General features: G+C 44.7%; 1 protein-coding gene across 4 annotated transcripts in view; it reads left to right on the forward strand.

Annotated features, from left to right (window-relative positions):
* Nucleotides 1-13,174: 13,174 nt before the first annotated feature.
* The window catches only part of LOC137352977 (protein Smaug homolog 1-like), an 89,907-nt gene continuing 82,360 nt past the window's right edge, over nt 13,175-20,721 (forward strand). For all 4 annotated transcript variants that reach the window (XR_010969799.1, XR_010969800.1, XM_068018814.1 and 1 more), the window contains exon 1: nt 13,175-13,570. Coding sequence is in view for 2 of the 4 variants with exons in the window: in XM_068018814.1 (XP_067874915.1) it covers nt 13,375-13,570 (196 nt within the window). In the remaining 2 variants the exon portion in view is untranslated. The remainder of the gene's footprint in view (nt 13,571-20,721) is intronic.

Below are 20,721 nucleotides of genomic sequence, written 5' to 3' on the forward strand. Positions count from 1 at the left end.
TAACATTCAAAGGGAATTGGATAAATAATTGAAGGGGAAAAATTTGCAAGGCTGTGGGGAAACAGCAGGTAGAGTGGGACTAACTGGATAGCTATTTTGGAGAGCCAGCACAGTCACAATGGACCAAATGGCCTCTTTTTGTGCTGAATGATCCTATAATTCATTGTATACAAGGTGATTTGTGATCCTTCTGAGCGAGGTGATGAAATGAGTCACTGTGTATAAATCCAAGCTGGTAACTTGGAGTGGCAACAGAGACCAGCTCTCCCCTGTGGCCCATGTTACAGATACAGCCAACTGCTGAAAATTCTCTTCCCCTTTTAGCTTCTCGAACTGTTGCCTCAGGAAGTTAGCACCTGATGGAAACTATCCCACCTGGGATTGGTTTGACATCGTCCATTGACCAACTCAGGTTTGTGTTCTTCTAGCCGCACGCCGTGTTTAAGCTAGCTCACTCGCACCAGCTGAAATTACAGTACTGATTCAATCACCTGGAGAGCAAACACACACCTTAAAGCTGGTTAAATACCCCAGTTACAACACCTCTTAAATAAAATCTCTGACGTCTGTCACCTATGCTGTTACTCTTGCACTATTGCTCAATTTGCTTCCACCTGATTGGTTATGTTTTTAAGCCACTGTGCTTATGTATTTTCTAATTGCTTATTTTCCAGCTTTGTCATTTGCTGATCAAGTTACACAGCAGCTTTCTCCCCATTTCAATTTTATACCCGATTACGTTCCAGAGCAACATATTTCTACAAAGCGCAGAATCTCCCAAGGCTATACCTGGGGCAGGCAGCTGCTGAAATGCTGAGATGTCAAATTTTACATTTTCATCCCTTCTCTGTCAGAATGTTTTTGCTTTAAGGGCTGCATGGGAATGAACATGGGTGGGGGACACAGAGGTGTACCATGAAGTGTAGGAGGATTGGAAAAAAGTGTTTGATGGGACAGCGCAGTGGGAGCTTTACTCTTTATCTAACCCTTTTTTAAAAAATTTTGTTGAGCGGGCCTTTATTTCTCAGGCCCCCTTTATATGCATTTAAAATTAAAAACTTTATTTAAAAACATATAACTGAAACAAAACTCAAATTAAAATACCGTTCTCGGCATCTATGATGTACTCCAGCTCCTGAGGTTCCCAATGGTCCCGCGCTGTACCTGTCCTAGGAGTGTTTAATGGGACAGTGTAGAGGGAGTTTTACTCTGTATCTAGCCCATTTTTTTTTGTGTAGAGGAAGCTTTACTCTGTATCTAACCCCCGTGCTGTACCTGTCCTGGGAAAGTTTGATGGGGACAGTGTAGCGGGAGCTTTACTCTGTATCTAACCCCATGCTGTACCTGTCCTGGGAAAGTTTGATGGGGACAGTGTAGCGGGAGCTTTACTCTGTATCTAACCCCATGCTGTACCTGCCCTGCAAGTGTTTAATGTTGACAGTTGATCACTGAAATGGGAAAGTACTTTATTCTTAGCACTGACATCCCTCAATTTTACAAACACTAAAATCTGAATTAAATTTTTTTATCAACACAGTTAAGTGCAGTGGACAGTGAGCAACAAGGCTGTAAATAATCAGAGGGGATACACCCCAAGTTTTGCTGTCACAGTTGACGGCACTATCTGGAACACACTGAAAAAAAGAAACTTGTTCAATGAAAAGATTCAGCTATTTCTCACTTTTTAATCCATGGTGCTTCAATGAAGAGTTTGCACAGGGCAGACGTTTTGTTCATTCTCCTGAGGCACTGGGTATAGTGGCTACCCATCCTAAGATCGCTGCATCTGAACAAAATTTTTAAAAATTGGCGATCACTCGTATGAAATAAAAGCCATGTTTTAAAGGTGAGGAGTTGGGTTAGTGAGATTATGGAAGGCTGGAATACTTTCAACTCCTTACTTTGATTATAAATGCATGATCTGCCAGTGACCCACTGCTGGTAAACGGCTGTGTGGGCAGTGGCTGAGGACAGCACCAGGTTTGATTGGGGTCCCTGACATGAGAGATCAAACGGCAGATATTCACGGTTGTAGAGCACACACGCCTGCACTTGCTGACCTACGTTGGCTCCCAGTCCTGCAATGCCTCAATTTTAAAATTCTCATCCTTGTTTTCAAATCCCTCCATGGCCTCGCCGCTCTCTGTAACCCCCTCCAGCCCCACCACCCTCCCCACCTCCTAAAAATCTCTTTGCTCTCCTAATTCTGGTCTCTTGAGCATCTCCAATTTTAATCGCTCCATCATTGGCAGCTGTGCCTTCAGTTGCTTGGGCCCTAAACTCTGTAATTCCCTCCCTTAAACCTCTCTGCCTCGCCACCTCGCTCTACTCTTTTAAGACGCTCCTTAAAACTTTGACCAAACATTTGGTTTTCTGTCTTCTGTCTTTCTGTCCTTATGTGGCTCCATGTCAAACCTTGTGACGTTTTACTGTAATAAAAGGCACTATATAAATGCAAATTGTTGTTGCCTGGGCACTACAGAACTACAACACCCAGCATGCCTGGCGACAACCCACCCTCTAATTCCGGTCTAGCACGATGTCATCTCCGGTCTCTCCCAAGCCATGGCAACGACAACCTAACGTGTTGACGGGCTCCGTTGATTGACAGAGATGCTGACCAATGAGACTGTGAGCCCTGCGGGATCGGCGTCAGACGACCAATCAGCGGGGGCGAGCGCGGGCACATCAAGTTACTTAGGCCCGACGTTGGTTCGGCCAGTTTTCTCACTCCAGTTGTGGGGCCTGCGATTCAACCCCCTCCCCCCAGGTGAGGAAAAATTCGACGCCGGACGGGTAAATAATCGATATTTTTGACTGAATGTTAGGTACGGGCTGTCGAATGAGGCTGGAGCCAGATCGATTGGATGACATTTATTTTTTCCTCTCTTTGAAGAAACGTGCTGAGGGAGGAGGGGGATTAGGCCTCGAGCATCACCTGAGTGAGGGCCAGTCCTCCATGGCGGCTGGGTGAGGGTGATGTGTGTGAGGGGGGCTGGCTGCAGGGAGGGAGGGAGAGAGAGCCTTCAAGTGTTCGCCATTTCTCTGCTGTGCCTGGAGTTTAGTTGCTTGGGGTGGGGAGAGTGAGTGAGTGAGGGAGGGGATTAAAACCATAGACATTTCATGTCAAATGTGGGCTCTGAGGAGCAGCTAGTGCTGCTGGTGGTTAACTTTTTATAATTTATCCCCCACTCACACACCAAATAAAACCCACCCCAGCTCCAAGAAACCCTGTGGGAAAGGCTGAGCTTTGGTATGTGGATCTGCTCCCTCTCTGCTCTCAGTGTGCTTCTCATCCACTTTTTTTTTTTAAACTCAGCATTTAAAATGTCCTTTAAATCCTGAGATACTCTGGCTGCTGCTCTTGTGTGAAAATATGTTAAAGGGAGGAAGACTAGTCACTGGGCAAATTACTAAAAAAAAAAAACACACCGTGCAACATCAGGACATTTTAGTGAGTCTAATGATAGATTGCACAATCTAGCTGACCTATTCACGTCACTAGTTTCAGATTATTTTGTAGCTTAAAAAAGAACTGATCCTCTTCTATTTATAATCTCTGTCGTGCTTATATCTACCTAGAAGCTATAAATATCTGTATATTGTGTCAGGAATGATTTTGGAGTTCAAGGTATAATTAATCTGAAAAATAAATTGTATGTCTATCCAAAATGTTGTATGCATGAGTAGTTCACTATGGTGAACTATTTACTTTTTTTTTTGTTAGGGACATTTTTGCACATTTTGTGTGTAGGTCGATGCTTAAAGCTTATTATTGCTAGATTTAAAAAAAAAAAGACAACTGGGCTAAATTTATGAATGGAAAAAATATTTTTTGTATGTAGTTGACTAACTGCAGCTTGTGGGTTACCTGTTGCTATCGCCCACTATCACCTGCTGATGTGAATTGTGAATTAATGACTGTTGTTGAGAACCGTTTCTTTCCACCTGAAGGCTGTTTGCCAATTACATTCAACATTTCAGTTTATGTTTATAGTAATTACATCAAGGCATTGTAATGATTTTTGGAATATTTATTGACTTTTAAATGAAGTGAATTTTATGAGTATTGAGATGTGGGTTTATATTGGCTGATGCCACGCTTCCTCATTTAGGGGAAATGCGGGCACCAAGCAATTCCAGATCAGAATATACAGTAAACCACTTCTGCCCGAACAGTGTACCCCAGTGTCTCAGAGTAGCTCCTGTTGCACTCGTCTGTCATTTTCCATTTACCATACTAGCTGTCCTGTGCCCACTCCTAGTGAGATTACTAAATTAAGGGGTAGTTTGTTCATTGAGCTCCTGCTTGCTGTGAATGGGTTGAGACTGCTGTGAACACTCACTTGATGTAGGATCATTACAGACAATAAGCAACTTTTGTTCTGAACCTGGTTTGGGATTGAGCCAAGGTTTTGGAGGGAGCTTTTTTTATTTAGCAATAGAAGAGGTAATTTAAATTATCTGAAGTTTATTATGGCAATGTATTCACTGCACTTGATATATTCTGCTTTATAGATGCTGTTTCTGACTTGACTCAAGTACCTATTTGTTCTTGTATGAGCCTTCACAGTGATTATCATCAGCTATTCAACTGTGTGAGGTATCCTGGTTGGTAGCGGGAGCAGGATCTCTGGCTGGTGTCCATATCCTAACCCAGGGGCACCAAAGTGAATTTTAACACCCCATTCCCACCATTCCACCCAAGATTAGTTAACTTGGCATGGACCTCGGCCAATATTTAAAAATGATCCTTCTGGAAGAGTGCAAGTAATATTGCTATGCTTAAGTGTCAGTAGATATGCATCCTAAAATCAAATCTGGGTGACATTTGGAAATAGGCTAAATATCTTTGCCTGTTTTTAAATTTTTCTTAATAGTATATGGCTAGCTGTGAGATTTAAGATAGTAATGAAATCAAAAGTTTCTGATACTGTGATCTTTTTTAGTTTTTGTAGTTTTGTATGCAGCTTGTGTGTGCTTCATCTCTCCTTTTCCCTCCCATCACCTCATTACCACACCTCCCGTTTCCAACTTTCTTCCCATATCCCTGACGTTCTTGGGGTGCTGTTTGTTGGGTGCCAGACACTCTCAGTACTTCTCACCCATTCTTTGACACTTCAGGCTGTTCCACTGTGGTGGGTGAATGGATGTACCTGATTTTGACTACACGGCCGGAGCGGTGGGGTGACCTTGATCATGATGAGCAGCATTACTCTGGCTGATTTTTCCTCTCTTCCGCACCCCGCAACTGGAGAGGCAAAGCATCCTCACTGTCGCCTCTGTTGAGATGAGCTAAGATCAAACCTTGGGCATTCTGGTTCTGAATAGCTGAGTTGCATGATAGGACAGTGCTGTAGCAGCTGACCTAACTTTGTTGTGCATATCCGTCATGTTGGAAAAGCTAGTTATTCTGAGTTTTACATAAGTGAAAACATATTTAAAGGAAGGCTATTGTTTTGCTTGAAATATTTTTTTTATAATGCATGACAGGATACAGAAGTACAGCGGTTATCTCAAAGCTGGAGATGTTTTTGGAGTTGACTGATTCTTTGTATAGATTAGAAATAAATGTGGAAGTGGGGGCACTGATATTGTATACCCCATGATTCATGATACAGTGCTCATGTCATACACTAGGCTAAATGTACCTGAGTATCACTGGCTTGATTCCTGATCTGTCGTGTTAGCAGTGGGAGCACTACAGTTGCGCTTAATGCTACTGAGTTGTAGAAGGAAAAAAATAAATCAGGGTTTCTGCTCCTGATTGTGATGCAGGAACCCTTGCTGTAAAGTGTGTATAGAAACAAGAGTGGGATTGTACAGTCTCATGGCCTGGACTGGATCTTGGGCGAGGTTCCGGAGAGTTGTTGGTGCTAATGAATTGTATTGCAGAAGAAAATCTTGCATTTATATAGTGCTTTTCATGACCTCCGGACGTTCTAAAGCATTTTACAGCCAATGGTGTACTTTTGAAGTGTTGTCGCTGTTGTAATATAGAAGCGTGGCAACCATTTTGCACACAGCAAGCTCCCACAAAGAACAATGTGATTGCGATCACGTAATCTATTTCAGTTGTTGGTTGAGGGATAAATATTGAACAGGACTCATCTGCTTTTCAAATACTGCCATCTGATCTTTTACATCCAGTTGAGAGGGAAGACTGGTCTACAATTTAACATCTCATCCGAAAGATGGCACTTCCAGAAGAACATTACTCTCTAATACTGCACTGGGAGTGTCAGCCTGGGTTATGGACTCGTGTCTGGAGTGGGACTTGAATCTATAACCCTTTGATTCAGGTGAGAGGGCTACCCACTGAGCCACAGGTGACACTCAACAATAATTCTCAACTGAACAGACTAGGCAACTGGTAGAGGTTGAAGGGTAGCATTGATAATGTGAAAACATGGCTTAATCCATAGAAAAATTACAGCACAGAAGGAGGCCATTCAGCCCGTCATGTTCGTGCCAGCTGAAGAGCAAAAATAAAACTAGCTTTCCAATCTGATCCCACCTTCCAGCACCTGGTCCATTGCCTTGCAGGTTACAGCACTTCAGGTGCATGTCCTGGTACCTTTTAAAAGAATTGAGGGTTTCTGCCTCCACCACTATTCCTGGCAGTGAATTCCAGACACCCACCACCCTCTGGGTGAAAAAGTTTTCCCTCATGTCGCCTCTAATCCTTCTACCAAACATCTTAAATCTGTGCTCCCTGGTAATTGACCTCTCCGCTAGGTGAAACAGGTCCTTCCTGTCTACTCTATCTAGGCCCCTCATAATTTTGTACACCTCAATTAAGTCACCCCTCTGCCTCTTTTCTAAGGAAACAACCCCAACCGATCCAATCTTTCCTTATAGCTGCAACTTTCAAACCCTGGCAGCTTTCTTGTAAATCTCTTCTGTATTCTCTCCAGAGTAATTATGTCCTTCCTGTATTGTGACCAGAACTGTATGCTGTGGCCTAACCAGCGTTTTATACAGTTCCAGCATTACATCCCTGCTTTTGTATTCCATACCTCAGCCAATAAAAGAAAGCATTCCAAGTGCCGCCTTCACCACTCTATCTACCTGTCCTGCCACCTTCAGGGACCTGTGGACATGTGGGCGGCACAGTGGCGCAGTGGTTAGCACCGCAGCCTCACAGCTCCAGGGACCTGGGTTCAATTCTGGGTACTGCCTGTGCGGAGTTTGCAAGTTCTCCCTGTGTCCGTGTGGGTTTTCGCCGGGCGCTCCAGTTTCCTCCCACATCCAAAGACTTGCAGGTGATAGGTAAATTGGCCATTGTAAATTGCCCCTAGTGTAGGGAGGAGGCAGGGAATATGGGATTACTGTAGGGTTAGTATAAGTGGGTGGTTGTTGGTCGGCACAGACTCGGTGGGCCGAAGGGCCTGTTTCAGTGCTGTATCTCTAAATAAATAAATGTACTCCAAGGTGTCTTACTACTTCTACCCCTCTCAATATCCTTCTGTTTGTTGTGTATTCCCTCGCTTTATTTGCCCTCCCCAAATACATTACCTCACACTTCTCTGGATTGAATTCCACTTGAGACTTTTCCACCACTCTGCCAAACCTGGCTTGGTTTGTCTTGTGTCCCGTGGTCCATAATCCAGGTGTGCAGACAGGGAGGATGCAAAGGGATTGCAGTGGGGCAGTAGAGGAAATTACTTTTTCTAACTAGGAACTTCCAAATCAACTTCAATATAAATTATTGATGAAGAAGGCACTCATTCCAGTTGATCTAGTGCTCCTGCCAGACCAGTGCTATAATCTATCCGAGTGGCCAGAAGAAACTTTTTTACCCAAAGTGTGATGAGACTGTGGAACTTGCTACCACAGGGAGTGGTTGAAGCGAATAGTATAGATACGTTGAAGGGGGAAGTCAGACAAGCATATGAGGGCGAAGGAAATAGAGGGTTATGATGGTGGATTTAGATGAGGAAAGTTGGGAGGAGGCTCCCGCCATGGACTGGTTGGGCCGCATGGTCAGTTTCTGTGCTGTATATCAGATGTAATCTTGCCACTATAGCATCTGAATTGAGTACAGAGCCCTTGCCTGAACCTTTTCCAGCTGTTAATCACCCACTGTGCAAAGAATTACCTGATGCCTGGTTCACATTTGCCCTTCACAAATATGAACCTGTGCTGTTTCGTCCTACAGTAACATTTTGTGTGTAGCTGGGGCTTCAGCACTGAGTTCTAGTGAAAGGTCACAGACCTGAAACGTTAACTCAGTTTTCTCTCCACAGATGCTGCCAGACCTGCTGAGTTTATCCAGCACTTACTGCTGTTGTTTCAGATTTCCAGCATCTGCAGTATTTTCCTTTTTATTTACCTCAGCACCAACCCCAGGTCAGCCCACTCAGTGCTTCTACCCTGCACCGCCCCCTGCCGCCCCATACTCTAAGTTACACTTTTTACTAGTTAATTTTGACCATAAGCCTTGTGCTGTTGAAGGGACTGAGTGGGCAGCTTTCTCTCAGGCCATCACTGGTATCTTTAAAGCAAAATGCTGGAAATACAGCAGATCAGTCAGCATCTATAGAGAATTAATGTTTTTAGTGTGAAGCCTTCTCTGTTTTTAAGATTATTTCACACCTGAAACATTAACTCGTCTGTCTTCAACTTGGATACCGATTGACCTTCTGTGTTTATAGTCTCTTCTGTTTGTTTCAGATTTTCACGTATGTGGTATTTTTTTTGTACTGGCTTCCAGGAAGCATGCGAGAACAACCAATGAACATTGTTGCTCAAGTTGTTTTCTGCTTTCCCCTTCACAGGAGCAGAACAGAGATTAGTAATTCAGTTACATTAACACTTTCCCTTTTATTTTAAAAAGGAGTGACTTCAAGAGAAAATTGGAAGAGTTGCAGTTTCATGAGCGCCAGCGGTACTCTGGTACCTTGTCCAAGAGGCCGTTCTTTGCGTCAGCGTTGATAGTCAATGTTAGGCTATTTGACTATTGGAACTTTTCTCAAATCCTGCACTGTTCCCTCTGGTGTCCCCCTATCTTTGGTTCCCTCCATTTTCTCATATACGTTGCTACCCCTCGGCAACATCACCCGAAATTAATGGTGTCAGTTTCCATATGTATTCTGATGGCATGCAACTCTACCCTCCTCCATCTTGACCCTCCTCTGCCTCTAAATTGTCTGACTGCTTGATCAACATCCAGTATTGAGTGAGCAGAAACTTCCTCCAATTAAATATGGGGAAAACTGAAGCCATTGTCTTCAGTCCCTATCACAAACTCCAGCCCCCTCCATGGCAGCTATCTGAGACTGAACCAGACTGTTCGTAATCTTGGTGTTGTATTTGACCCTGAGGTGAGCTTTCTACCAGTCACCTGCACCATCACTAAGAATGCCTATTTCCTCCTCTCTAACATTGCTCAACTTTAATATTGCCTCAGTGGGGGGTGGTGTGACAAGAGATAACAAAAGAGAAAGTGTTGATGGGACAAGGTCACAGAGAATAACTGACCAGAAGGTCATGGAACAAAGGCAAACGGTATGTTAATGGTGTGCTGAAAGACAAATCATTCGTATGGAGAGGGTGTAAATTGACTATAAAGCACAAAGCACTCCAAGCACAAACATTAAAAAAAATTTTTATAAACATCAACAGTGGGTAGAAACAAACTTTTTTAAAAAACCTAAAATAAAATAACCAAAGAAAATGGAAAAAGAGAAAAAAATAGCTAAACATACAAAGGGGGTGGGGGTGCCGTCATGCTCTGAAATGATTGAATTCAGTGTTCAGTCCGGCAGGCTGTAGCGTGCCTAATCAGTAAATGAGGTGCTGTTCCTCGAGCTTGCGTTGATGTTCGCTGGAACACTGCAGCAATCCCAGGACAGATGTGAGCATGGGGGGCGGGGGGTGGTGTTGAAATGGCCAGCAACCGGAAGCTCGGGGTCATGTTTACGGACTGAGCTGAGGTGTTCCACAAAGCGGTCACCCAATCTGCGTTTGGTCTCCCCAGTGTAGAGGAGACCATGTTGTGAGCAGCGAATACAGTATACTAAATTGAAAAAAGTACAAGTAAATCGCTGCTTCACCTGAAAGGAGTGTTTGGGGCCTGGGGTAGTGAGGAGAGAGGAGGTAAATGGGCAGGTATTACACCTCCTGCGATTGCAGGGGAAGGTGGTGGGGGTAATGAAGGAGTGGACAAGGGTGTGGCGGAGGGAACTATCCCTTTGGAATGCTGACGGGAAGGGAGGGGCAGATGCGTTTGGTAGTGGCATCATGCTGTGTGGCGGAGGATGATCCTTTGGATCTTGGGGCTGGTGGGGTGGAAAGTGAGGACAAGGGGGACCCTGTTGCGGTTCTGGGAGGGATTGGAAGGGGTGAGGGTAGAGGTGCGGGAAATGGGCCGGACACGGTTGAGGGCCCTGTCAACCACAGTGGAGGGGAATCCTTGGTTGAGGAAAAAGGAAATATGCCCAAGTGATTTTGGGCAGTCCCTCACCTCGTGATTGAAATCATGAACTTGCATTGAAGCCACTCCATGGTCTGATGGTCTGTCAGTCTAATTTCATTCCTCCTCACAGATGGTACTGTTCCATTGGCACCAGATATACCTTGTCTAAATTGCCCTGCTTCATGTATTACCCGACATAATAAGTGTCAGCAGGCTGTTTGACTGTGGGAGCACATCAAAGCTGGGCCTGATCCTGTCTTTTATTCATTCCTGGAGGGTTGTGATCAAGAGTGAAAACCTTGATTCCCCATCATTTTCTCTTTTTTTACTTCCCCCTCCCCCACCCCCACCCTTCCTCCCTGAGATAATGAAGCCAATCATAATCCAGTTTTCAATTGAGGCCCGTGACTTGTTATAGACCAGGAGTCAAGCTTTGAATCTTTCGCTCCGTATAGCTCAGCTTGTCATCTTAACCAGCTGAACCATTGTGGGATTATTTAGTTTTAATGTTTTTCAAAATCCACATGGAAGCCCTAATTACAGTAAAATATACTCTGAAATTAAACAGGATATTTTCTCGTTACAGTCAGGTCTCTGATCAGCAAAAGTTCTGTTTCCTTTCAAGGCAACACTGTGGTCAAGTGATTTGCAGTGTGATTTTGTGTAGATTTCTTGCTCTGTATCCAGTGTGTGCCAGCACTGAGTGCTCTTTGAATGCTAATGAATGCCAGATGTAGGTGGCTGAAGGAATGATGTTATACACTGGTGGAAGTTTGTTCTTGGCTTCATAACTGCTCCAGATGGAGCTTGGGGGAGGGTGGGGGGAGGGGAGGGGAGGGGAGGTGAGGTGGGGTGGGTCAAAAATATTGTTTCTTGGAAGAATTCTGACTATCAACTGGGAGTTGTGTGCGTTTGCATTCAGGGGTGATTCACTGAGTTCACTGCATAAGGGGAGCTGAGAATCTGATGCAGCAAGTTTAATGTCTTCAGTGTGCATCCTAAAGTTTGTATCAATTCAGCTATCCAAAATTATTGGAGATGTGTCGGGCGCAGTATCTACACCGTACCTATTTATATAGAGCATTTTGTAGGTGCAATTTTTTGTTCCTGGTACGTTGTTAATGCAAGAAGATCTCTTCCTCTGGTGTTTTACAGGTATCCCAAATTCTGTGATACTTCCCCACCACCATCTCCCTCACTACATCCATTTTGCCTACTCTGATTAAGTTCTTTGCATCTAGAACATGACATGGAGCAACTAAGCAATGAGAAATTTATTAAAGGAATTGGTGCAAATTCGAATTGTACTGCTCTGGACTGCTCCCATTTAAGTGCTGTTAATATGTATAATGTGTTTAAAAATTGGACCAATTTGCTAAGTTATTGCTAAATTATTAGCAAAATAATATTTTCAATTGTCTGAAAGCTATATCAACATTTATACATGTGTCAGTGATGTACTGAAGCAGGAGTGCACCTGTGGAATTCAATGTAATGAACTATTAACTTTGCCCACACACCTGCTGCAATAATCCGTCTTGCATGTTGCTGCGGGACTTGTGCCAAGCAGAGTATGGGGATTTACAAAAGCAAAATATTGCGGATGTTGAAAATCTGAAATAAAAACAGAAAATGCTGGAAATGCTCAGGTCAGGTCGCATAGGGAGAGAGAGAAAGTGTTACTGTTTGAGTTACAACTGGGAAAAGTTAGAAATGTAATGGGTTTTAAGAAAGTGAAAGGGGGGTGGAGAGTGGGGGAAAAGAACAAAAAGGAAGGTCTGTGGAAGACAGGAGAAATTAAATAAGAGTTGGTGGTGCAAAGCCAAAGGGAGTGGTGATGGGACAAGTAAAGAAATAAAAGATGTGACTAGAGGAGGTGTGAATGCTGAGCAGCTGATGTCTGAAAGCAAGAGAAGAGAGTAAAAACTGCAAAGAAAAGGGAAACTTAATGGGGACAGAGGTTTTGGTCTGGAATTGTTGAACGAGTCTGGAAGGCTGTGAAATGCATAATTGGAAGATGAGGTGCTGTGTTCCTTGCTTACATTGAGCTTCATTGGAACATTGCAGGAGGCCAAAGATAGACAGGTTAGTGTGAGAGCAAACTGGAGAATGACAGGCGACCAGATGCTCGGTGTCATGCTTGTGAACTGAACGGAGGAGATCTGCAAAGTGGTCACCTTTCACGTGATCCATCTGACTCTTCCCAACTTTGTTTTGCTCTCCACAGATGCTGCCTGACCTAAGTATTTGCAGCATTTTCTGTTTTTATATGGTGATTTATAAACTGGGGTTTTGTGGGAAGGGAGTGGGGCAAGAGAGAAAGTCTCACAGCATGGTGGGGTACAGATTCAGATTTTCTCACTCCACTGGTTTCCAATTTTAGTTGCATCACTTTGGGAAAAGAGCAATTCCCAGACTGCTCCTGTTGCTTAATAGTTCTTTCAGACCAGTTTTCTGAGACGTGGGCAAGGTGAGCTGCACAGACTGGCCAGGTGGGTGGGAAAGGGAGAAAAAGGGAATTGTGGACAATTGGCACAAATGTGCTTGAAAATGTGTATTTGGTATTTCTATATCTTTATACTTTTTTGTTTGTTTTTAAATAGTGACGACATGAAACCCTAACTGCAAGAAGCAAAGAAAAATAAGCAAGTGCCGAGCTTTCAATGGTCTCTTGTCGGAAGTTGCCTGAAGTTGTTTCTCCATTCATTTGCCAGTGTTGACGCTGGTTCTCCTGAACTATTGTATCTGGGGGGGGGGGGGGGGGGGGAAGGGTGGGGGGGGTGTTGGAGAAGGGAAAAAATACTCCTATCGCCCAAAAAATGTTTTGACAGAAAAGACACCGACTCTTACAAAGTCGATAATCTTACTACCCAGGCTGAAAACATGTGACGTTCTTCTGTCGTGTTGGAACCCAAGGGAAAGAGAGAAACAGATAATCGTGCAGGCTTGCGATCATGATGTTTCGGGATCAAGTTGGCGTATTAGCTGGGTGGTTTAAAGGATGGAATGAATGTGAGCAGACAGTAGCCCTGTTGTCTCTGCTGAAGAGGGTCAGTCGGACCCAGGCTCGCTTTCTTCAGATCTGCTTGGAGCATTCGCTGGCCGACTGCACCGACATCCACATACTAGAGGGAGAGGCCAATGATGCTGGTGAGTCTGTTCAGCCAACCTGGATCTCAGTCATAGGAATTATATAATTTAAATTGTCTTTTGATGTTTTAACGAGAACTGGGAGCGTCCATGCCTGTGCATTTTGGAGCAGGAATTACTGGATGACAGTTGGCAGTGGGAGCTGTTCTAACCCAAGGACGTTGGGGCTGATTACCAAGTTCCTACCGGTAGTTCAGTGGAGAGCAGCTAGCCTAACATGCTATTGATCAAACCTGGGACTTTCCTGTCTGTATGACTCCATTCCACACTGGCTCGTACATTTACTACCTGAGCTGTCCGAGCTAAATAGAGTATTCATATGCCTTAACCTTTCAGCATCTATAGTAGAAAATGTGCAGAAAGAAAATGAAGATTTTGAACAATTGATTCTGGATTGATTGTGTATTGTTAATGTAGGATGCCTGTCGGACAGACAAACGGTAATAACTTTTTAAAGTGCATGAGTTGACACACATGGTGACTATCAGTGGTGAATATTGTGTATACTGTCTTGTCACATTGAGGCTGCTGTGGGCGATGGATAAATTAGACCTTCCAATCTCTTCTGAACCATGCAGTCCATTCTTATTTTGGTGACACAAAATACAGGAAATTCAGTGATGCCTGATTAACTGTTTTCTGGAAATGGAGGAAAGCAGAATTCACCCTTATAATCACAGTGCTGCTGGGCCTTGTAAAACACTCTAGCTGGGGGTAGACAGAATGGCAGAGTATTTTGTCTGTGCTTCAGCCTGGTCTTTCAGGTATTTTCTAGAATAACCCATCATTACAATAACAAACTGCACAAATGCATTTCTCATCTTTAGTTAATAGCTGTGTATTTGGTTTTCGCCAGAGCAAACGATTTCAGCCTAAATAAGCTATGTTTCAATCAGACTTGTTAGGTTTTGCATAAATACCACAATATTAGTTTTAAAAATGGATGTTTCATTGAGTGTTACAGTAATCAGATTTTTTTTGCATAGCTTTTTCACTAATGTTTATTTTGAAGTTGCATTGTATAAGCTGGAACTGGTTGTTCCAGGGAGACGGGAGTTTTCCTGAAGCTGATGGTGCAAGATGTATCGCAAAAACAAAATACTGTGGATTCTGGAAATTTGAAACAAATAGAAAATGCTGGAAGTACTCAGTGGGTCAGGCAGAATCTGTGGAGGGAGCAACAGTGTTAATGTTTGACATGACCTTTCATCATTACTGGGAAAAGTTAGAAATGTAATAGGTTTTAAGAAAGTGAAAGGGGCGAGGATAGAGAAAAAGAAGAAAAGGGAAGGTTTCTCTAAGATGCATCACTGTTTTTCAACAAGTCGTCTTCTTTGGCCTCCTTATTTCGAGAGACAATGGGTAAGCGCCTGGAGGTGGTCAGTGGTGTGTGGAGCAGCGCCTGGAGTGGCTATAAAGGCCAATTCTAGAGTGACTGGCTCTTCCACAGGTGCTGCAGAAAAATTAGTTTGTCGGGGCTGTTACACAGTTGGGTCTCCCCTTGCGCTTCTGTCTTTTTTCCTGCCAACTGCTAAGTCTCTTCGACTCGCCACACTTTAGCCCCGCATTTATGGCTGCCTGCCAGCTCTGGCGAACGCTGGCAACTGACTCCCACGACTTGTGATCAATGTCACAGGACTTCATGTCGCGTTTGCAGACGTCTTTAAAGCGGAGACATGGACGGTCGGTGGGTCTGATACCAGTGGCGAGCTCTCTGTACAATGTGTCTTTGGGGATCCTGCCATCTTCCATGCGGCTCACATGGCCAAGCCATCTCCAGCGCCACTGACTCAGTGTGTATAAGCTGGGGGTGTTGGCTGCCTCGAGGACTTCTGTATTGGAGATACGGTCCTGCCACCTGATGCCAAGTATTCTCCGGAGGCAGCGAAGATGGAATGAATTGAGACGTGGCTCTTGGCTGACATACGTTGTCCAGGCCTCGCTGCCATAGAGCAAGGTACTGAGGACACAGGCTTGATACACTCGGACTTTTGTGTTCCGTGTCAGTGCGCCATTTTCCCACACTCTCTTGGCCAGTCTGGACATAGCAGTGGAAGCCTTTCCCATGCGCTTGTTTAATTCTGCATCTAGAGACAGGTTACTGGTGATAGTTGAGCCTAGGTAGGTGAACTCTTGAACCACTTCCAGAGCGTGGTCGCTGATATTGATGGTTGGAGCATTTCTGACGTCCTGTCCCATGATGTTCGTTTTCTTGAGGCTGATGGTTAGGCCAAATTCATTGCAGGCAACCGCAAAGCTGTCGATGATACTCTGCAGGCACTCTTCAGTGTGAGATGTTAAAGCAGCATCGTCAGCAAAGAGGAGTTCCCTGATGAGGACAAGTATGTATGTCAGTAGTATATATGCAGCTTTAAATCTTAATGCATTCTTGACTTAATCACCTGGAATTTCTATCATGTTTTAGTTTTATTTTTGAATAATTTAGTGTCGCCAGTTTGGACGCAATTGTTTAATTCTTTTGGCTGCATACATAGGAACGAGAAAAGGCCATTCAGCCCTTCGAGCCTGTTGCACCATTCAGTGAGATTGTGGTCGCTCTGTATCCTAACTCCATCCACCTGACTTGGCTCCATATCCCTTAATACCCTTAGCTAGAAAAATGATTGAGCTAGCATCTACTACTTTTTGTGGGAGTAAGTTTCACACTTCTACCACCTTTTGCAAATGTTTCCTAAATTCTCTCCTGAATGTCCTGCCTTTGACTTTAAGGTGATGTCCTCTTTCCTAGACTTCCCTGCCAGTGGGAAAAAATTATCTATTTACCTCATCAATTCCTTTGAAATTTTTAGGATTTTGAATCAGTAAATAATTAGGACGCCAAATGGTATTGTTTTTTATTCATTCATGGGATGTGGGCTTTGCTGGCCAAGCCAGCATTTATTGCCCATCCCAAATTGCCCTTGTGGTGGTGAGCTGCTGCAGTCCATGTGGGATAGGTGCACCCACAGTGCTGTTAGGAAGGGAGTTCCAGGATTTTGACCAAGTGACAGTGAAGAACGGTGATATAGTTCCAAGTCAGGATGGTGTGTGACTTGGAGGGGAACTTGCAGGTGGTGGTGTTCCCATGCATTTGCTGCCCTTGTCCTTCTAGTTGGTAGGGGTTGTGGGTTTGGAAGGTGCTGTCTAAGGAGCCTTGGTGCATTGCTGCAGTGCATCTTGTAGATGGTACACACTGCTGCCACTGTGCGTCGGTGGTGGAGGGAGTGAATGTTTGTAGATGGGTTGCCAATCAAGCGGGCTGCTTTGTCCTGGATGGCGTCGAGCTTCTTGAGTGTTGTTGGAGCTGCACCCATCCAGGCAAGTGGAGAGTATTTCATCACACTCCTGACTTGTGCCTTGTAGATGGTGGACAGGCTTTGGGGAGGCGGGATTCCCAGCCTATGACCTGCTCTTGTAGCCGCGGTATTTATATGGCTACTCTAGTTCCGTTTCTGGTCAGTGGTAGCCCCTAGAATGTTGATAGTGGGGGATTCAGCAATGGTAATGCCATTGAATGTCAAGGGAGATGGTTAGATTCTCTCTTGTTGGAGATGGTCATTGCCCTGGCACTTGTGTGGTGCGAATGTTACTTGCCACTTATCAGCCCAAGCCTGGATATTGTCCAGGTCTTGCTGCATTTCTACACAGATTGCTTCAGTATCTGAGGAGTCACGAATGGTGCTGAACATTGTGCAATCAGCAGTGAACATCCCCACTTCTGACTTTATGATTGAAGGAAGGTCATTGATGAAGCAGCTGAAGATGGTTGGGCCTAGGGCACTACCCTGAGGAACTCCTGCAGTGATGTCCTGGAGCTCAGATGATTGACCTCCAACAACTACAACCATCTTCCTTTGCGCTAGGTATGACTCCAGTCAGCGGAGGGTTTTCCCCCTGATTCCCATTAACCTTAGTTTTGCTAGGGCTCCTTGATGCCATACTCGGTCAAATGCTGCCTTGATGTCGAGGGCAGTCACTCTCACCTCACCTTGAGTTCAGCTCTTTTGTCCATGTTTGAACTAAGGCTGTAATGAGGTCAGGAGCTGAGCAGGTTATTGATGAGCAAGTGCCGCTTGATAGCACTGTTGATGACACCTTCTATCACTTTACTGATGATTGAGAGTAGGCTGATGGGGTGGTAATTGGCCGGGTTGGACTTGTCCTGCTTTTTGTGTACAGGACATACCTGGGTAACTTTCCAGATTGCAGGGTAGATGCCAGTGTTGTAGCTATACTGGAACAGCTTGGCTAGGGGCGTGGAAAGTTCTGGAGCACAGGTCTTCAGTACTATTGCTGGAATCTTGTCAGGGCCCATAGCCTTTGCAGTATCCAGTGCCTTCAGTCATTTCTTGATATCATGCGGAGTGAATCGAATTGGCTGAAGTCTGACATCTGTGATGCTGGGGACTTCAGGTGGAGGCAGAGATCGATCGTCAACCCGCCACTTCTGGCTGAAGATTGTTGCAAATGCTTCAGCCTTGTCTTTCGCACTGATGTTCTGGGCTCCCCCATCATTGAGGATGGGGATATTTGTGGAGCCACTTCCTCCAGTTAGTTGTTGAATTGGCCACCACCATTCACGGCTGGATGTGGCAGGACTGCAGAGCTTGGATCTGATCCGTTGGTTATGGGATCGCTTAGCTCTGTATTTCGCATGCTGCTTACGCACTTTGGCACGCAGATAGTCCTGTGTTGTAGCTTCACCAGGTTGACTCTTCATTTTGAGGTATGCCTGGTGCTGCTCCTGGCATGCCCTCCTGCACTCTTCTTTGAACCAGGGTTGGTCTCCTGGCTTGATGGTAATGGTAGAGTGGGGGATATGCCAGGCCATGAGGTTACAGATTGTGATTGAGTACAATTCTGCTGCTGCTGTTGGCCCATAGCACCTCATGGATGCCCAGTTTTGCATTGCTAGATCTGTTCGAAATCTATCCCATTTAGCACGATGATAGTGCCACACAACACGATGGAGGGTATCCTCAACGTGAAGGCGGGACTTTGTCTCCGCAAGGACTGTGCGGTGGTCACTCCTACCAATACTGTCATGGACAGATGCATCTGTGGCAGACAGATTGGTGAGGACGAGGTCAAGTACGTTTTCCCCTCCTTGTTGGTTCCCTCACCACCTGCCACCTACCCAGTCTCGCAGATATGTTCTTTAGGAGGTGGCCAGCTCAGTCAATAGTGGTGCTACTGAGCCACTTTTGGTGATGGGCATTGATGTTCCCCACCCAGAGTACAATCTGTGTCCTTGTCACCCTCCGTGCTTCCTCCAAGTGCTGTTCAATATGGAGGAGTACTGAGTCATCAGCTGAGGGAGGGCGGTAGGTGATAATCAGCAGGAGGTTTCCTTGTCCATGTTTGATCTGATGCCATGAGACTTCATGGGTCCAGAGTCAATGTTGAGGACTCCCAGGGCAACATCCTGCCTACTGTATGCCATTGTGCCACCACCTCTGTCGGTCTGTCCTGCCGGTCGGACAGGACGTACCCGGGGATGATGATGGCAGTGTCTGGGACATTGTCTGTCCGGTATGATTCCGTGGGTATGACTGTCAGGCTGTTGCTTGCTTAGTCTGTGGGACAGCTCTCCCAACTTTGGCACAAGCTGCCAGATGTTAATAAGGAGGACTTTGCAAGGTTGACGGGGCTGGATTTGCCGTTGTCGTTTCCAGTACCTAGGTTGATGCCGGATGGTCCGTCCGGTTTCCTTTTTATTGACTTCGTAGTGGTTAGATACAACTGACTAGGCCATTTCAGAAGGCATGTAAGAGTCAACCACATTGCTGTGGGTCTGGAGTCACATGTAGGCCAGACCAGGTAAGGACTGCAGATTTCCTTCCCTAAAGGACATTAGTGAACCAGATGGGTTTTTACAACAATCGACAATGGTTTTATGGACATCATTAGACTAGCTTTTTTAATTCCAGATTTATTAATTGAATTCACATTCCACCTTCTGCTCTGGTGGGATTTGAACCCATGTCCCCAGAGCAATACCCTGGGTCTCTGGGTTACTAGTCCAGTGACAATACCACTACACCACTGCCTCCCCACATGGTATGTTGCAAGAGGGTTGAAGTGTGAGAGTTAGAAGTCTTGCTGTGATTGTACAGGGCTTTGGTGAGACCACAGCTGGAGTATGGTGTCCAGTTTTGGTCTCTGTACCTATGGAAGGATATACTTGCCTTGGAGAGGACGCAACAAAGTAGGTTGATTCCTGAGTGAGAGGGTTGTCCTTTGAGAGATTGAGTAGGGCTTTAGAAGAATGAGAGGTGATCTCATTGAAACATCTAAGATTGAGAGGGCTTGACCAGGTAAATGCTGAGGTGGTTTGCCCTGGCTGGAGAGTCTAGAACTAGGAGGTGTAGCCTCAGGATAAGGGGTTGGCCATTTCAGACTGTTAGAAATTTCTTCACTCAGGGTTGTGAATCTTTAGAATTCTCTACCCCGGAGGGCTTTGAATGTTCTGTTGAGTATATTCTAGGCTAAGTTCAATAGGTTTTTAGACTCTAAGGGAATCAAGGTATCTGAGATTGGGTGGGGAAGTGGAATTAAGGTTGAGGATGAAAGCAGGCTCAATGTGTCACTTGGCCTACTCCTACTCATTTCTTTTTTCAAATCACCCCTTAACCTTCTATATTGTGGCGAATACAAGCCTAGATTGTGTAATCTCTCCTCATCTAACCAGATATAAGCAGGGATCAGTTTTTAAGCTTAGAAATGTGGTATAAAGCTGTGGTTTAAAGTTCATAATATCTCAAAGTTTGAGAAGAAGGGAGGCTAAATCAAGCAATTGTGATTAGATGATGCCAAATTTCACATCTAAAAGCCTTATGATTATAGGAGGAAGAGAAGATTTAGGTCGGTAGAGTTTTGTAATTTTGAGATACCTGAAGGTATGAATTAGAGAGGAAGGTAGTACACTGGGCTTTGATCTCAACACAGAGGAGGAAGAGTTTGTGTAGTAGCCTATTGGGAGTAAGAGGAAAGTTTGGACAGCCACCAACCATAGTAGTATTGATAGATGAGAAAGCAGTCTAGGTAGAGTTTGTTTATCTGATACAGTAAGTCGAAGGCTTTTGAAACCTGAAAAGCAGATCTGAAAATCATTTTTCTAAACTAAGAAAACAGGAATACTACAAGTTTCA

This window comes from Heterodontus francisci, chromosome 40, assembly GCF_036365525.1.
Source record: "Heterodontus francisci isolate sHetFra1 chromosome 40, sHetFra1.hap1, whole genome shotgun sequence".
In the NCBI taxonomy this organism is placed as follows: Eukaryota; Metazoa; Chordata; class Chondrichthyes; order Heterodontiformes; family Heterodontidae; genus Heterodontus; species Heterodontus francisci.